General features: G+C 43.4%; 2 protein-coding genes across 3 annotated transcripts; both read left to right on the top strand.

Moving 5' to 3' along the window:
* Positions 1-466: 466 nt before the first annotated feature.
* On the top strand, positions 467-8,157 carry pigb (phosphatidylinositol glycan anchor biosynthesis, class B). Its single transcript, XM_061814130.1, has 12 exons — positions 467-1,073; positions 1,897-2,020; positions 2,150-2,266; positions 2,355-2,460; positions 2,550-2,680; positions 2,761-2,901; positions 3,001-3,052; positions 3,142-3,353; positions 3,436-3,500; positions 4,893-5,097; positions 5,167-5,344; positions 7,228-8,157. Exons 1-12 carry the CDS (start codon positions 962-964, stop codon positions 7,366-7,368), a joined length of 1,584 nt encoding a protein of 527 aa, XP_061670114.1. The 5' UTR covers positions 467-961; the 3' UTR covers positions 7,369-8,157.
* A 994-nt stretch (positions 8,158-9,151) lies between these two features.
* On the top strand, positions 9,152-14,907 carry LOC133497878 (tigger transposable element-derived protein 1-like). 2 transcript variants are annotated; one of them, XR_009794131.1, is made up of 5 exons: positions 9,152-11,341; positions 11,950-12,133; positions 12,222-12,283; positions 13,461-14,460; positions 14,547-14,907. XR_009794131.1 is itself a non-coding variant. In XM_061814122.1 (4 exons), the coding sequence occupies exons 1-4, from the start codon at positions 9,865-9,867 to the stop codon at positions 13,490-13,492; spliced, it is 1,755 nt and encodes a 584-aa protein (XP_061670106.1). In that variant the 5' UTR covers positions 9,152-9,864; the 3' UTR covers positions 13,493-14,907. The 2 variants fall into 2 exon arrangements, 1 of the variants encoding a protein (XP_061670106.1); XM_061814122.1 differs by having other exon boundaries at positions 13,461-14,907.
* The last annotated feature ends 2,527 nt before the right edge of the window (positions 14,908-17,434 follow it).

Here is a 17,434-nt window from a genome sequence, read left to right as displayed (position 1 = left end):
GGAGTGAAATGTCGACATCTTAACAATGATTGAATGATTGATATGTTTCAACTCACCGAGGAAAACCAAATGTCCGAGGCGCGTTACTGTCAGGGGATAAAAGACAGAAGGGAAAAAAAAAAAAAAAAACACGACGTCACAACATCTTCAACAAGAATGACACCTAGGACACCTCCATAACGAGACGCATGTTCTTATTCTCTGCTTTATTTACAGAAGAAATTACAATAAGTTATCCACGTCGCCTTCTGCTGGATAGAAGGTTACATTGCACCTTGTCAATAATAAATCACTATTATAAAAATTCATCTAAAAATGACACAATAACTAAATATAGTACGTGTAATGTGCAAGTTAGACTTTATTTAGGAATACTGTTTACAAAACTGTATATCGGAAATGCTGAACTTTTAAATTGAAGTGGTAAGTAAACATGATGGCGAAAGTGCCGAAAGAAATTTCAGCTCGCTTTCTCGATAGACCAATCGATAATAAGAAGCACTAAATTATTAAATAAGTAAATATGGCGGTCTAGAATTAAAGGAAAGCTGTTTTTGTTGTGCGGGATTCCCTTTGGACATGAATATAAAGTCGTCGCTCGTTTTTGTCGTCACAGATGTGTCAATGCGGCGTTATGAATACCACACGTCTTCTGTGCAGGCTATTTCCTGTTGAAAAATGATTGGTTTCACTTTACTTTATTTTAAAAGCGATTGGCTGAACAAAAGAGGAATGTGATTGAAGTGTAGCGGCACCATAGGAAACGTGACTATTTATTTTTAGCATGCAGAAATGTGATCTATATTTGAAGTTAGCGCGTCAAATTGTGGGAATTTTGGTTTGGAATGGTCGCCCTTCCTACGACGCAGTTAGTGCGTTATCGTTCAGATTTCCTTCCGAAATTCTTGGCAGTCATGTAGATTCATGTCTGCATTGACGACTAAGAAAACAACATCCACACATGGAAACTTTCAGGCAGCGTTCGAGGTTCGGGAGGAAAGAGGACGACGTGAAACTCAGGAAAAGAAAATCTCGACTGTACACAAAAGACGACGGTGCTCCTATAAAGACAGGTGGGTTGCCATAGTTTGAGTGATAATTGTTTATTAACTACTTTACGAAACCTGTTAATATCCCACTAAACTTATTGTCCAAAAGTTATTTACAAACTAATGGAATTACTCATTCACAAATGATTAGTTACCAACGAAATTAATTTCCGTGCTACTTTTTTTTCTTCTTAAAACAACCTGACATGTACATGTACAAAAGTGAATTTTCTTCCATAAGAAAATTCTGATTTATTTTTCTTCAGTTTTCACTGTCTAGTAAAATAGCATAGACCGTAGGTGTCAAACTCTGACCCGCGTTTAAAGGCAATTTCAAATTAATATTAGAGTATTACACACTTGTTTGGTTCGATATTAAAAGGTTCATTTGTTCAACCTTGGCCCGCTGCTTTGTTCAATTTAAAATTTTGGCCCACTGTGAATTTGAGTTTGACACCCCTGGCACAGACAGATATTTCATTTAAAGGGCCAGCAAAGGTTTTGTTTTTTTCCTTTTTAAATACAATCTCGTTAAAAAGTATTGGAACACTTCTCAAATTCTTGTATTTTTGCATAGTTGCCCCAGTTTAATGATTAAGATCAACGAGCAAATTTAATTTTAGAAAACATAACCCAGGCTAACTCAAACTACTGTGTTTCAATATTTATTTCATGTAATGAAAAGAAAAAAACAGCAAGACAGCCGCCCAACTAATAACTGTACCAATGTTTTCTGTATCTGGCAATGAGTCTTCCACTTCTCCGTGGAGAAATTTTTGCCCACTCTTCCTTGCAGAATTGTTTGAATCCATCAAAAAAATGAAGCCATTCTTCTTTCTCCCTACAGAAGTGCTGAGAGTCGCGTTGTTTTCTGTGCTTTTCCGCGTGCTCAACTGCTTCCTGGTTCAGAGCAGCTTCGTTCCGGATGAGTACTGGCAGTCTGTGGAGGTCGCCCATCACATGGCCTTCAAATATCCTTTCCACTCAATTCAATACATAGTGTTTGTCCACATTTGAGCGTACACCCTGCACTGGTCACGGGGGCAACGGCATTCACGTCAGGTCATCAAGTTTTTGAAAAAGATACTTAACAGTGGAACTTATGGGCATCTGACGTGGGAATGGAAGGAGGGCATAAGAGGCTTCACATATCCTCTCTTCTTTGCAGTTATCTATAAAATGCTACACTGGATACATTGCGATTCTGTGTATCTTCTGGAAAGTATCTTTTTTTTTATTATCTATATTCAGCCATGTTTGGGTCGCAACAGATTTTGTTGTTCGAACTGGTTGGTTTTGCCTCCAGATATGGCTTCCCCGACTACTTCACGCACTCGTTGCCGCCTTTGCGGACGTTAAATTCTTCTTCCTCATCAGAACACTGGAAGATCGCGATATTGCAAAATGGACGGTAACTAGACTTGTTTCTGTCTGGGTTGAAATTCAAATCTGTTGCCTGCCTGTTGATGGTTTTGTTTTGTTATTTATGCTTTTGTGCAGTTCTTCTGCCACATGTGCTCGTGGTTCACGTGGTTCTGCTGCACCAGAACGATAAGCAACAGCGTGGAGGCCACAATCGCTTGTCTGGCTCTTTCCTACTTCCCTTTGCCGAGATCCAAAACACACAGCAGGTCTCCTGAATGTGATAACCTCCCCCCCACCTTCCCTTTCTCTGTCTCACACCTTGCTTGTTTTTTTTCCCCCCACCCAGTAAAAAATATCTGAGCCTCGTCGCATTAGCGTTCATTGTTCGTCCCACGGCCCTGATTGTCTGGCTTCCGCTGTTGATTTACCATTTCTGGCGGGACGAAAACAAATTGAGACTCATGGTTGATAACTACATTCCTATAGGGTTAGTCGTGTTTCGTATTCACAGCTTTATATTTTTTGGATTTGGGGTTGATTTTGTTTTGTTTTGTTTGTTTGAAGTAACAATATTTGTGTTTTTTAGGGCTTCAGCCATCGCGATTTCAACCATAATCGACTCTGTCTTCTTTGAAAAGGTGAAGTGTACGTTGAACATCCATTAGGTACACCACACAAGTTCATGATAATCAACATTTTATTTATTTGTTATTCATCTTTTGTGTAGTGGATCTTGGTGCAATTCAACTTCGTGAAGATGAACGTCTTACACGGCGTGGCTGACTTTTACGGCACCCACCCCTGGCACTGGTACCTCACCCAGGGCTTCCCCGTCATCGCGGGCTCTCACCTCCCGTTCTTTTTCCACGGATGTTCCCTCGCGTTCAGAAGGTACAGAATCCTGCTGGTGGCGATCGCTTGGACCGTCGGCATATACAGGTAACGCGTCGGAATTCTCTCGCTTACTCTCCGAATGCTAATCAGTCTCATCAATTCTTTGGCTCGTTTGATATCTTTTCAGTTTGCTTCCTCACAAGGAGTTTAGATTCATCTACCCTGTGCTTCCCTTCTGTATGGTCTTTTGCGGTAAAGTTTTTAATTTACATTTTTTTAGATGATATATAAGGTGAATCAGCTGGTAAAGCGTCGGCCTCACAGTTTTGAGGACCCGGGTTCGATCCCGTCCCCGCCTGTGTGGAGTCGGCATGTTCTCCCCGTGCCTGTGTGGGTTTCCTCCGGGCACTCCGGTTTCCAACATTAATTGGACACTCCAAATTGCCCATAGGTGTGATTGTGAGTGCGGCTGTTTGTCTCGATGTGCCCCGCGATTGGCTGGCAACCAGTTCAGGGTGTACGACCCGCCTCCTGCCTGTTGACAGCTGGGATAGGCTCCAACACTCTCCGCGACCCTCGTGAGGATAAGCGGCAAAGAAAATGGATGAATGGATGGATATATAAAGTCTAGAAAGATGGAAGGAATAATATCCAGTTTTATTGACCACAAATACCAAAGCAAAAATTGTTGCCGGGAAAAGCCTACTAAAGCATCTGAACCTTTCGGGGAGGGGGTTGAGGTCGGTTTTAAATTGTGGCAGGTGTGTGGTAACTCCCATTTAAAATGAATTGGAATGCTAGTCATCCATTTTCTTAGCCGCTTATCCTCACAAGGGTCGGGTGTTTGTCTCTATGTGCCCTGCAATTGGTGTACCCTGCCTCCTGCCCTGTGATAGGCTCCACCACTCCCATGACCCTTGCGAGTATAAGTGGATAAGAAAATGGGTGGGTGGATGTACCATGACTATATTTTTCTCCCCATGTGTAATATCCATCCATCTATTTTCTTTGCCGCTTATCCTCACAAGGGTCGCGGGGCGTGCCGGAGCCTATCCCAGCTGTCAACGGGCCGGAGGAGGCGGGCTACACCCTGAACTGGTTTCCAGCCAATCGCAGGGCATGTGGAGACAAACAGCCGCACTCAGAATCACACCTACGCGCAATTTAGAGTGTCCAATTAATGTTGGATGTTTTTGGGATGTGGGAGGAAACCCACGCAGGCACGAGGAGAACATGCAAACCTCCACACAGGCGGGGCCGGGATTGAACCCGGGAACTCAGACCTGTGAGGCCAACGCTTAACCAGCTGCGTCACCGTGCTGAATTGGAATGTGATTCGTTAATTCTTTACACGTTCACTTTCCCATGCAGTGAGAAGAGGGTATGAAGACTAATGCAACCTCATTTCAGGGTTTTTTTTTTCTTTCTTTTCCAGTTTACTTCAACAGGTTGTACATGAAATTTGTGAAATGGTTTGTCCTGGTCTCAATATTTTACATTACAAAAACCTGTGAACAGGGGTGTGTAGTCTTTTTATAAACACTGTATGACAGGAATCTCGGCAGTGTATAAATGCCTGGTGGGTTGGATTACGATACCTCGCCCAGCACTGGAGTATGTATGTAACTGCGTGTGTATAAACAGGTGTATCGGTGGCAAATATGAAAGTGTGGCGACGAGCAGCCGCGTGCGGCTTGTTGGTGACCAACTTGCTGGTAGCCCTGTACACGGGTTTAATCCACCAGCGCGGCGCCCTGGACGTGATGGGCCACGTCCGCGCGCTTTGCCACAACGTGTCCGAGTACGACGTCCTCTTCCTCATGCCCTGCCATTCCACGCCTTACTACAGGTGCCCGCTGCACGGTGAGCCACAAAGACCCGTAACGGGCAACTTGAAGAGCTTTCCCTCTCCCCGCAGCCACGTCCACTGCCCGCTAAAGATGCGGTTCCTCGAGTGCCCGCCTGATCTCGGCCAGCCGGGCCACGTGGATGAAGCGGACAGATTCTACGACGACCCGCTCCTCTGGCTCCGGACTTCGTTTCCCCACGTGCGGTCACGTCCTACTCACTTGATTCTCTTTGATGTCTTGGAGAAGGTACTAGTGTTGTTTCTAGAAAGCCATCCGTGCATTTATTCGTTATCCTTTATATCCACGTTGAGGTCCTTGTATTAGTTCTTTGGGGCATATTTTCCCATGTGCTTAAAGTTATAAGATCTTAATAAGCCATATTTTACCAACACATTAATCTTCGATATTTTCGCTCAAGAAAATGAAACTGTCCTTCATTTCCAAAAATATCAATTCATTTTGTCGCAATTTTGAATACCTAAATTCCTATGGAATGCGCCTTTTCATTCCCGAAATAGATACCATCACTTAAAGTGTGGGCAGAACTATGGGGCAGCTGGTAAAGCGTTGGCCTCACAGTTCTGAGGACTCCGCCTGTGTGGAGTTTGCATGTTCTCCCCGTGCCGTCGTGGGTTTTCTCCGGGCGCTCTCGTTTCCTCCCACATCCCAAAAACATTCAACATTAGTTGGACACTCTAAATTGCCCATAGGTGCTATGTGAGTGCGGCTGTTTTTTGTCTCGATGTACCCACCGATTAGCTGGCCACCAGTTTAGGGTGTACCCAACCTCCTCCCCGTTGACAGCTGGGATAGGCTCTGGCACTCCCCGCGACCCTTGTGAGGATAAGCGGCTAAGAAAATGGATGGATGGGATGGACTTATAGTGTGCTCGAAATGGTGACCAAAGTCACTGCATAGAAGGTGTGGAAAAGGGAATATATTACACTACTACTACTATATACTACTACTACTATAAAGTGGTAGTTAAGGTAGTTATATTTTGCATATCATATTCTTCTGGGAGAGTTCCCCACCTTTAAAATTACAACTTTTCAGGAAATGAAAATAAAAGGTGGTTAAAAAAAAAAAGACAACTTGCTTAAGTTTCCAAACAGCACTTTGTTCAACTTGTTATTTACAGCGCAGCAATGCCTCGGTTCTCGACCACAATCTGTTCCAGAAAACGGTTCAAGAAGTGATTTGTTCGAAAACGGAATAAATGTTTCCCATAACAATGAATGGAAAAAGAATTATTGCGTTCCAAGTCTAAAAAAATTAGGCTTTTCAAAATATTTTTTTAGCTTTTCCTGATAATAAACTGCATAATAGAAATACGCGTACAGTTTAAGTACTTTATATAATAAAATAATTTAAGAAATATACTCATTTTTTGCTTAAAATGTATGCTTTAGTAGTAGAGTACACTCGGCTGGGAGCGCATTGCCGTATCTGTAGCGACTCGGACCCCAACCTTGTAAACTTTTTTTATTAACAAAAGTGCAGAATAAGTTTAAACAAGCAACTTGCCTTCTTTGGAGCCATGATTGGGGGTAAATACGGTCGTCCTCGATAAGAAGGAAAAACAACAGTCACTACTGGGACACTGGGTCTGTGTACAGAGGCTGCGTTATACAGAATAACAAAAGTGCGCTGGTTGCGCCGAACGCGTTGTGTCATTTACAGTTTTTTTTCGGGGGGGTGTTCAAATTGACAATAACAAAACGCGTCGTGGGTGTGTCAACTGGTTGCGCCCGTTATTTCCGGGTTTTTCGGAGGCGTGGGAATTCACAACCAAGCATGTCCTGGGTCAGCTGGTCTGGCCACGCGCAATACGGGGGCGTTCGATTTTTGTTTGAAAACAGAAGCAAAAAAAAAATCTCAAAATTTTCGTTCGAGAACCGAGGCTTTCCCGTATATTGCTATGTACTGTTGTTCATGCAGTAGTTGACAGTCGACAAATAGGATTGATAGCCCACTAGTGCATTGAGTTGACCTGCTAGTTGGGACAAAGTGCCTACTAGCACTTGGGTCTTAAATTGGACACTAAGCATATTGAATAAATGCTCATTTGGCCGTCTATTGGTGACTTTAAAAGTAGATATGTTACTGAATTTTGTTTTATGTTGCAGGAGATCTCAGCGTTTCTGCAGGACTACATTAAAACAGCGGACGTATTTCACACTCATTTTCAACAGGGAAAAGTTGGAGGAAGAATCTTTATTTATGAAAGGCTTCAACCACCACGGGAACATCTCGGGGACAATGTCTGATATTATATAGAATACAAGGCTTATATTTTAAGGCATGTAATGGGCCTTCAGTTGAATTTGTTTTTTTTTTGCACTTGTTAGCGATTTTGTAATGAGCACCCTGTCTGAAGCGCTGCGTTCAACACTGGAAGACACCAGAATGCTGCTCTCGTTCCTTCCTTGGGGCCATTTGCCATTTTGTATTATGTCTGGCTTGTATGTTTGCTACATCTCACTGTAGGATTTACTTTATTGATTTGCCCCTGTTAACAAGAGTTTTGGCATCTCCCCATCATCACATCATGTCATGTTTCCTTCGTTTTCACTTGTTGTGTTGGTTTTGCCTTCCACCATAATTTTTGGTTACTTTTTACCCACCCGTTTATCAAGATTCCCCTACCTCGTTATACTTTTTTTTTTTTAATATATATATTTCTATTTCTTGGCGGCACAATGATTGATTGTTAAGCACATCTATTTGACAGTTCTGAGGGTCCAGGTTCAAATCCGGCCTTGCTTGTGTGGACTTTGCATGTTCTCCACGTGCCTGTGCGGGTTTTTTTCCAGGTACTCCCGGTTTCCCCACCACATCCCAAAAAACATTCATGGTAGACTAACTGGGGGCTTTAAATTGCCTGTTGGTGCAATTGCTTGTATGTGCCCTGCGATTGTCCGGTGACCAATTCAGGGTGTACCCTGCCTCTCAGTCAGCTGGGAGAGGCTCAAACACGCTTGTGATGTAAGATGAATGAATGAGTTCTGTTTAGTTTTTAGTTGTTTTTTTTTTTAAATAAAGACAGCTTCTGCAGCTGTTTTTCTATTTTTTTTACAGAATCAAAGGATGCAAGGGTCACTTCGACATACTTCAACTTTATTAAACATCGTAAAAACAATCTGCCAAACAATTTTACATGATAGTTGTTTTGAGAAACTGCTACATCAGCGCTTTCTGTGAAGTGGTAAGCTAAATCGTTTTGCAGTTTCATGATTTTTTTGGGGTGGCCCCACAACCTCGTATCACACGATAACATATCTCCATATAATGAGAACCAAAATGAGGAATCTCTAAAAAGATGACAGTCTGTTTCTCGAGATCATAATTAATCATTAATGTGACGTCTTCCTAAATTAGCCTTTGCTAAGAGCAAAAACAGGAAACCATTTTTGCTTCTGAAACTTTGTCCAAGGTGCATTAAAGAGGGACATTTTGTTTGTTCTAATTGTATTTGCTTTTCTAAAAAATATGGATCAATTCATTATTATCGCCGCTCTACTCACATATGGTTCACCCTCATGATCCTTTAGTGTTGCGAGTTTGTGAAATTTTTTTTGCGTTAATTTTTTTCTATATGACGCAGGCCACCTAAAATTGACCGGGAATAACAAACAAATATTGTACTATATACATATATAAAAAGCAAAAAACAGAAAAGGATTAAGTGGGGGAGGGGATGTAGCAATTTTTATACAATGTTTACACTTCATGAACCAATGTATTGCGTTGCATTCTCTTATTTTATCTTTTTTACATTGTTTTTTTTATGTAAAAATGTAACAAGATATATATATATATATGAACAAATTCAAGTGGAAACTATAATATTTTTTAATCAGGTAAAAATTTAAACTAAATCTTAAACCGCGATACAGCGGGGGATTAAGTGGTTTAAAAAAACTCGCCAGGTTAGGTTAAACATGAAAGTTGGCACGGAAAAAACATTACAACGTTCTATTATTAGAGTCGATGTATGAATGTGATATGAATATAATGTTCGTTGTGCTAGTCAATATTCTATTCTGAGTTGAGCCACACTCCTCACCGGTAGGCGGCGGTATTGCACACGTATGCCAAGAAGAACAGCCTGAGAGGCTGGGGGGAGCCTGAAATAGGAAGACACTTCCAGCAGACACCGAAAAGGTGTCTTCTGGGTGACTTTGACGTGGTTACGGCCGATACCGACTTGTCTGCATCGCTACAAACTATATTATTCGTGTGAGCAGCGCGCATTGTTGTTGAATAAAGGGAAACACCGGAGAGTTGCGACGACGCTCGAGGAAAAGTACGGCGACCGCCTGAGAGTGAACGACGCGATGGGACAATTCCTAAGGGAATTCGTAAGGACGTGAGGTGGATTGCCACCGGTTTTTTTCCGAGTACGTTTGACCCCCAAAAGAGACAACCGGGGAGAAAAAGCGGTGGACCGAGTGTCAACAAAAATGGCGGCGTCCATTGTTACCAGCGGCATGTGAAGACTCCGAAATCCCGTGATACCACGACTTAGGACTGCACAAACTTGGCTGTTTACGAAGGTTGTTTTTAAATTGTGCGGCGAGCTCAAACTCCAAGCAACCGTGCCGCCAGTCGGCGAACCCCACAACATCGGCCCAGCATTCCTCATTAGTTCCGTTCACGTGGTTAACATCCAGTGAGTGGAAGCGTTTTTATTTTTACCCTGGGGAGGCTTGCATTTTCTCTTTTTATCTGTATAGTTACCGTCACAAATTCCCTTTTTAAACATGGATCCTGTGAAGAAAGTCAATCCTCCAAAAAAGAAGAAAAAGAAAATGATGTCCATTCAATTAAAGCATGAAATCATCGAAAAATACGAGCGCGGTGTGCGCGTCGTCGACTTGGCGAGGCTGTACGACCGAAATACTTCCACCATATGTTCTATACTGAAGCAGAAGGAGTCTATAAAGGCGATAACACCAGCTATGGGTGTTAAAATCATCTCAAGATTGCGGACGTCTGTCCATGAAAAGATGGAGAGGCTCCTGTTGGTGTGGTTGACAGAGAAGCAGCTCACAAGATGTCCATTGACCGAGGGTGCAATCTGCGAGAAGGCACGGGCCATTTATGCCGATTTGTTAAAACAGACTCCGGGATCTTCGACGGGCGGGGCGCCGGAAGACTCATTCAAAGCCAGTCGGGGCTGGTATGACAATTTTAGAAGGCGGATCAGCTGCCCTTCCGATGTCAGGAGTTTTGAGACGGCAAGGTCGGACGTGAACGAGGATTACCGCAAAACCTTTACTGATGTGATTGCGGCTGAGGGCTACGTCCCCCAGCAGGTCTTCAACTGTGACGAGACCGGTCTGTTCTGGAAAAGGATGCCGAGGAGGACTTTCATAACCGTTGAGGAGATGAAGATGCCGGGTCACAAACCCATGAAAGACCGGTTAACCCTAACATTGTGCGCCAATGCGAGCGGCGACTGCAAGATCAAGCCACTACTCGTGTATCATTCAGAAAATCCCAGGGCCTTTAAGTCGCATAAGATTATTAAAGAAAAACTGCAGGTTATGTGGAGGGCAAACCCGAGGGCGTGGGTCACCAGGCAGTTCTTTGTAGAGTGGGTCAACCTGGTCTTCGGTCCTGCTGTGAAGACTTACCTCCAGGTGAAAAACCTACCCTTGCGCGCTCTCCTCGTCCTGGACAACGCCCCTGCTCACCCGCACAACCTCGAAGACGACATCCTCGAAGATTTCAAATTTATAAAAGTTTTTTACCTTCCACCCGACGGCACCGCTATCCTGCAACCCATGGACCAGCAGGTGGTCTCCAATTTTAAGAAACTATTCACCAAGCACCTCTTTCGTCGCTGCTTTGAGGTGACGCAGAGTTCAAATCTCACCATCCGAGAGTTCTGGAAGGACCACTACAACATCGTGTCGTGTCTCAAAATCATCGACATGGCCTGGCAGGGCGTTACGAAGAAGACCTTGATTTGCGCGTGGAAAAAGCTGTGGCCCGAGGTCGTGTCTGAAAGGGTCATATTTGAGCCCGAAGAGGCGGTGGTGGAGGAGATTGTGTCCCTCGGGAAGTCCATGGGGCTGGAAGTCGATGAAGAGGACGTGAACGAGCTCGTTGAGGAGCACTCTGAGGAACTGACGGCGGAGGAGTTAAAAGCTCTGCAGACGCAGCAGCACGCAAAGGTTTTGCAGGAAATCGGTACCGCGGAGGAGCCGGAGGTGGACGAAGTTATCTCCACGAGTGAGATCATGGAAATGTTGGGAATGTGGGAGAGACTTTCAAATTTTGTCGAGCGAAAACACCCCGAAAAAGTCGCAACCGGGTGTGCGTCGTCCTTATTCAACGACACCTGCCTGGCTCATTTCCGGAATATCCTTAAAGAGAGGAAGAAACAATTATTGAAACGGCCTGCGGGTGAAAGTGGGGAGTGCCTGATGAAAAAGCCAAAAACAGAAAAGGATTAAGTGGGGGAGGGGATGTAGCAATTTTTATACAATGTTTACACTTTATAAACCAATTTATTGCTTTGCATTCTCATATTTTATCTTTTTTACATTGTTTTTTTTAGTGTATGTAAAAATGTAACAAGACAAGCGGGGTGGGTTTCAGGTGCTGGAAAAGATGGCATTTTATTAAATTTCAGTGGGCTGAATTGGTTGATGAAAGAGGACAGTGAGTCACAAGCTCGGTAGGTAGGTAAGTCTACCAGTGCAGCACGGTCAGAACCAAGCAAAACGAAGCCTTTTCATGTGCGCTGAGCCCAGTCAAAAGAGATGCCTGCGAGGTTTGAGTTGGGACACTACAGCGGTTTTACGGACAATGACCCGACTCAAATGTTTTGCGCTCAGAACTTTGTGGAGTAACTTGGTGGCAGTCGACGCGGTGGCCGACTCCTTCGGCACAAACCCCCGGTAGTGGTACCGCTCTCTGGGGGCTTCGCCCTCATGTTCCGTTCTTTCATGGACGCTCCCTCGGGTTCAGTAGGTACGGGATCCTGTTGATGGTCATCCCCTGGACCGTCACTTTGTACAGGTAAAGGGTCGGAATTCTCTCTCACTACTCACATGGACTAAATATTTACCTGTTGATGTACCTCACCCCATTTTTCAATTCTTTTCAGATTGCTTCCTCTCAAGGTGTTTACATTCATCCACAAAATGCTTCCATTTATGATCTTTATTGGTAAGTAAGTCCCTATTGCAATTCTTTATACTCATGGGAAACTTTTTTTTTTCTCCAGATGGAACAGATCAGTTATAATGTTTAAAAAAAAAAAAAAACATTCTGAAAATCAATAGACAGACATTTTAGTTTTCCGAGGCTCGAGCCAATCATTGGGCACATTGTTTTGTTTTTGTTAGGTTTAGGTTTTGATTTTTGCTTGCAAGCAGAAATTTGAGATGTGACCACTGCATGGTGGCAGTGAACGCTGTACCGGGTTTTCAAAACAGTCCTCCGTGAAATGCTTGGAACATATTACTGTCCGCTTTGATTTCTAAGTCCAATGTGCCCGCTTTGTCTTCAAAAACCTGGTCCATAACCTGCCTATCCGCTCATGTTTCGGCCATTCATGAAAGCTAACGCCATCTGTGTGTGACGCTAGCCGTATGCAACACACTTCCTCATTATCGTTGCTAGCTTTTTCACTCCCTGGCTAAATGTTGTCGTCACATTCCGGAGCGTACCGGAACTTGCCGAATCTAAGTTGACATTTCGAACAAAATCCCGAGACTGACTTTGATGCTAATTTATTTCATTTCTGTTGTGTTGAGAATTTTTTTTTAAATATTTTTTTAAATGAAAATTTAGCTACATTTGTATGATAGACAAATAAAATACATTTCCTCTCAATTAGACAGTTAAAGAGAATTACACAATGAATTCAAAACAACCACACAGTTATGCCATTGGAAAGTCAGTTTAACTGCTGACGAGTGTTGCAAAACGACAGTGATGAGTCCAACAATACTGATATCAGCACGTGCCGAGCTCAGGGGCGAAACCCCGTTCAGGTGTGCTTACCTCTTTAAGAAAGTCACATGACTGATTTGTTCACGTCTCTGACGGGCAGATTTATTATAAGTTTCCCAACATTACAATCGTCCCCACAGCTTGGAAACAGCTGTAGAAATGTGTGTACGGTATCCACAAAGTTGGTGTACACTGTACGAAAAAGGACGTACGTCATGTTTTTGTGCGTGCGCACCTTTTCTACATGAGGCCCGAGGACTTTGAAAACCAAAAGTCTGCGGCACCGCTGGTTTTCCTTCTAGAGAAAAATGTAAATTTTCAAACAGAATCAACATAGTACTCTGTTGACTAGTCGTTTGGTTAAACCACTTTGTGTGTGTGTTAACAGGGGTAACGGTGGCTCACTTGAGTGCTTGGTGACGAGCAGCCGTTCCTGGCTTGTCGGCGGCAAACCCGCTCTCAGCCACATCTTCACTGCACGCTCGAGGTCAAGGTGCCACATCCACGCTCTTTGTCGAAAAGTCTCGACGCCGGAACTCTTCCTCTTTGCCATTCACCGCTCACCTTACTACAAGTGATGCAGGTTGGAGGGGGTGTTGTTGGGCCTATAGTGCACTGATGGAGGTCCTGAAGCGGCCTCCTGGGGACGGGGGGCACGCGACGTGTACACAGCCCAAAATGAAATATCCCCAGGACCAAAGACCTTTTTTCCCCCTGCCATTTCTTACATTTGTCCCCATCCCAAAACTCAGAACCTACTCTTTAGTAGGTTCAGCTCCCGACTTGCAAGCTCAGCCGCTTGGTTCCACTCCAATGTGGCCTCAGACTTTTTATGTGACCTCTGGGCAAGGTTTTATGCAAGGGGATAGCAGTGTAGCTACCCTGCATCTATATATGTGTTAAGAGTTCGATAGATTCCGTCTATGATGCCTTGGAAGTGATTTGTTGCTGAATGAAAGAGGGCAAGCTGTGAGAGAAAAAGCATGCGTACAAAGAAGTTCGAGGTAGCTTGGTTACTGCTGACAGTCCCCGTCTGGTTTTGCAATAAACACGTGATTGACCTTTATCGACCCAATCTTGAGTTTCTGATGCGCATGTGCACGTAACGGTGAACTCTATGAGTGGGGGAGCTGGACCAAGTAATAAGACGATAATGTACCCACCGTGTGCGAGGTTGGCTGGTTGAAAAGTAGATCTCGGGGCAAAAAAGTTCGGGCACCACCCGGTCAAGGCAGATGTGTGACGTCTAATTTTGAAGGCTGTTTAAGAATATTTGTTACATCAGAACTTGTCATGGTTCACTGAATTCTGTCTTCCGCGCTTTTTGTCTGCACGTTACTGCAACTCATTCAGAATGCTACAGCTCGGGTTCTGACCAGAACAAAGAGGTCAGAGCACAAAACTCCAATTTTAAAGTCCTTACACTGTCAGCTTTAGAATAGATTTTAAAGTTCTGCTACTGGTCTATTCATAGGGTTCTGGGCACAGAATCCAAGGCAAACGTGGTGAAGGATCGTTTAGCTACTTTGCTGAACACAAATGGAATAAGTTCCCGAAAGAGATGACGCCAGCCCCAAGTGTAAATATTTTAGAATACTGGTTGAAAACTCTTCTTTTTCTCATGCTTTTTAGAGTATTTCCAATTTTGAAATATATTTCTTGCACTGTATGTTGCTTTAATTGTACTTTTATTTATTTTTGTTTCCTGTTTTTAATGTTTTATTTCTTTGTACTTAAGTGCTTTTAATCATGTAAAGCACTTTGACTTTCCTTTTTGTTTATGAAATGCATTACACAGATAAATTTGCTTTGCTTTGCCTACTATACCCCCCCCCGCCCCTCCAAAAAAGAAGAAAAACAGCGCTGACTGAAAAGTGTTTGTTTGTACATAAAAAACAAAACAAAAAAAATGCAATACAGTGTTATGAAAAAGTTCATTCATTCCCGAAAGTGGAACTCATACAGTATGTACCTACAGTTAATGGAAACTCCATATTGCGTGTCTCAGGAAAATATATTATGAAAAAGATCAGTATTGGAAAGACCCTAATGAGCTGATAAACTCAAAACGGCTGGAAATGGTCCCTGATCCTTTTTAATGGTCTCTATAGAGTCCGGTTCACTAGATATACAATCATGGAGAAGAGTGCTGACTTGATAGATGTCCAGAAGACGGTCAGAACCACCCTTTACAAGGAGGGTCGTCGTCTTTTCCTTTCGGCTTGTCCCGTTAGGGGTCGCCACAGCGTGTCATCTTTTCCCATCTAAGCCTATCTCGTGCATCTTCCAATGTCATCTTGTCTTCCATCAACCTTTTCTTTGGTCTTCCTCTCGCTCTCTTCCCTGGTAGCTCCATCCTTACCATCCTCCTACCAATTTCCTCACTCTCTCGCTTCTGGACATGTCCAAACCATCGAAGTCTGCTCTCTCTAACCTTGTGTCCAAAACATCCAACTTTGGCTGCCCCTCTAATGAGCTCATTTCAAATCCTATCCAACTTCAACATCTACATTTCTGCCACCTCCAATTCTGCTTCCTGTTGTCTCTCCAGTGCCACCGTCTCTTAATCCGTACATCATGGCCGGCCTCCCCACTGTTTTATAGACTTTGTCCTTCATCCAAGCAGAGAGTCTTCTGTCACATAGAACACCAGACACCTTCCGCCAACTGTTCCGCTCCGCTTGGACTAGTTTCTTCGCTTCCTTGCCACACTCATCATTGGTCTGTATTGTTGACCCCAAGTTCCATGTACAATACTTGATAAAGAAGCTGCTTGTTCACAGAGTACTGTATTCAAGCATATTAACAGGAAATTGAGTGGAAGGAAAAAAGAGTGGTGAGAAAATGTGTATCTTGAGGATTGTCGAGAGGATTGTCAAACGAAATATATTGAAGAATTTGGGGAAGCTTCGCAAGGAGTGGACTGAGGCTGAAGTTGGTCCACCAGGAGCCGAAATGACGTGGGCTACAAATGTCGCTGTCCTCCATTCAAGTCATTTTTGCTTTTTATCTGGTAATCGAGGTTTACGAGTCGAGCGGAAGAATGGAGAGGCACACAAAGTCCACAGTCCATGTAGCCATAATCTGCAAGTATTGGGAAAATCTTCAGCACTTCCTGCTTTTTTCTGCCGATACGCTTTACGGAGATGGTGATTGTATTTTCCAGCAGGACTTGGAACCAGTCTACATCATCGAAGGTACCAAAAGCCCATTCAGTGATTCTTGTATGAATGCCCGGGTGAGAAAATGATTCATTTACAGCAAATACTGTATAAATCTTAATCTACATATCTGTGCTGGTGGTGACAGAACAAAGAAATGCTCATCCAATACTTGGCAGCAAGTGCATCCTTGACTTGTGTGTAAACCTTTGATTGGCTTGTATCAACTTTTTGTGACATCTTTGTTTGTTGGTGTGATTTTCCAGAGGTCAAATATGTGCCTTGCCTCACTAAATCATCGCTGAAATCTATATGAGGGATGCAGGTATTATTTATGTCCACTTGAGGACGCCAGTCACACATTCTACTCGACAGTAGCTCTGACAACGGCGTGTGTGCCTTACCCTTATTAAGCATGATTCTTATTAAAAGTGTACTTACGCACAAAAACTAAACTTAAAAAAACTGAAAATGTCCATTTTCATTTTCCAAGATGCTTATCCTCATGAGGGTCGCGGGAGTGCTGGAGCCCATCCCAGCTAACTTGGGGCGAAAGGCGGTCTACACTCTGAACTGTCGCATGGCACTGAGCGGGAATCGATCCCACGCTGCCCTCACCAAAGTTGGGCTTCTGTGCTGAAAATGGTGTCGGACAAAAATAAATAATCAACAGTGGAGTGAACATAGTGGTTCTTTTCCTGCTGTGTTTTTACATGCTTGGCCAGGCCTGGACAGCTGGCCAGTCATTCCCATGCCTGCCTTTATTCTTTTATGAAGAAACCTCACTGTTGTAAGACATCCATAAAAAAAGTAATTGCTTGGATGGCAGCATATGTTGTCCCAAAGTCCCGTGAGGACCTTTCACAATTAGTGATGCTTTCACAGATGTGCACATTACCCATGCCATGGGCACCAACAAACCTCCATACCATCAAAGATGCTGACTTTTGTTTTGATAACACTAGATTGTCATTTTCCTCTGTGGGCGGACGACACAATGTCCATACTTTTTAAAAACAATTTGAAATGTGAACTCCTCAGACCACCGCACACTTTTCCACTCTGCGTTAATCCATCCCGGATGAACTCTGCCCCCGAAAAGCCGGTGGTTTTTGTATGCATCCGTTGACATACGGGATAGTTTTCACTTTGTACAGTACAGTTTTAACCTGGATTTGTAGATGTAGCAACCAATTGTGAT

The sequence above is a fragment of the Syngnathoides biaculeatus genome, chromosome 3 (genome assembly GCF_019802595.1).
Source record: "Syngnathoides biaculeatus isolate LvHL_M chromosome 3, ASM1980259v1, whole genome shotgun sequence".
Taxonomy (NCBI): Eukaryota; Metazoa; Chordata; class Actinopteri; order Syngnathiformes; family Syngnathidae; genus Syngnathoides; species Syngnathoides biaculeatus.
The sequence above is the reverse complement of the archived record's forward strand: the minus strand, read 5'-3'. Positions and strand labels throughout refer to the sequence as shown.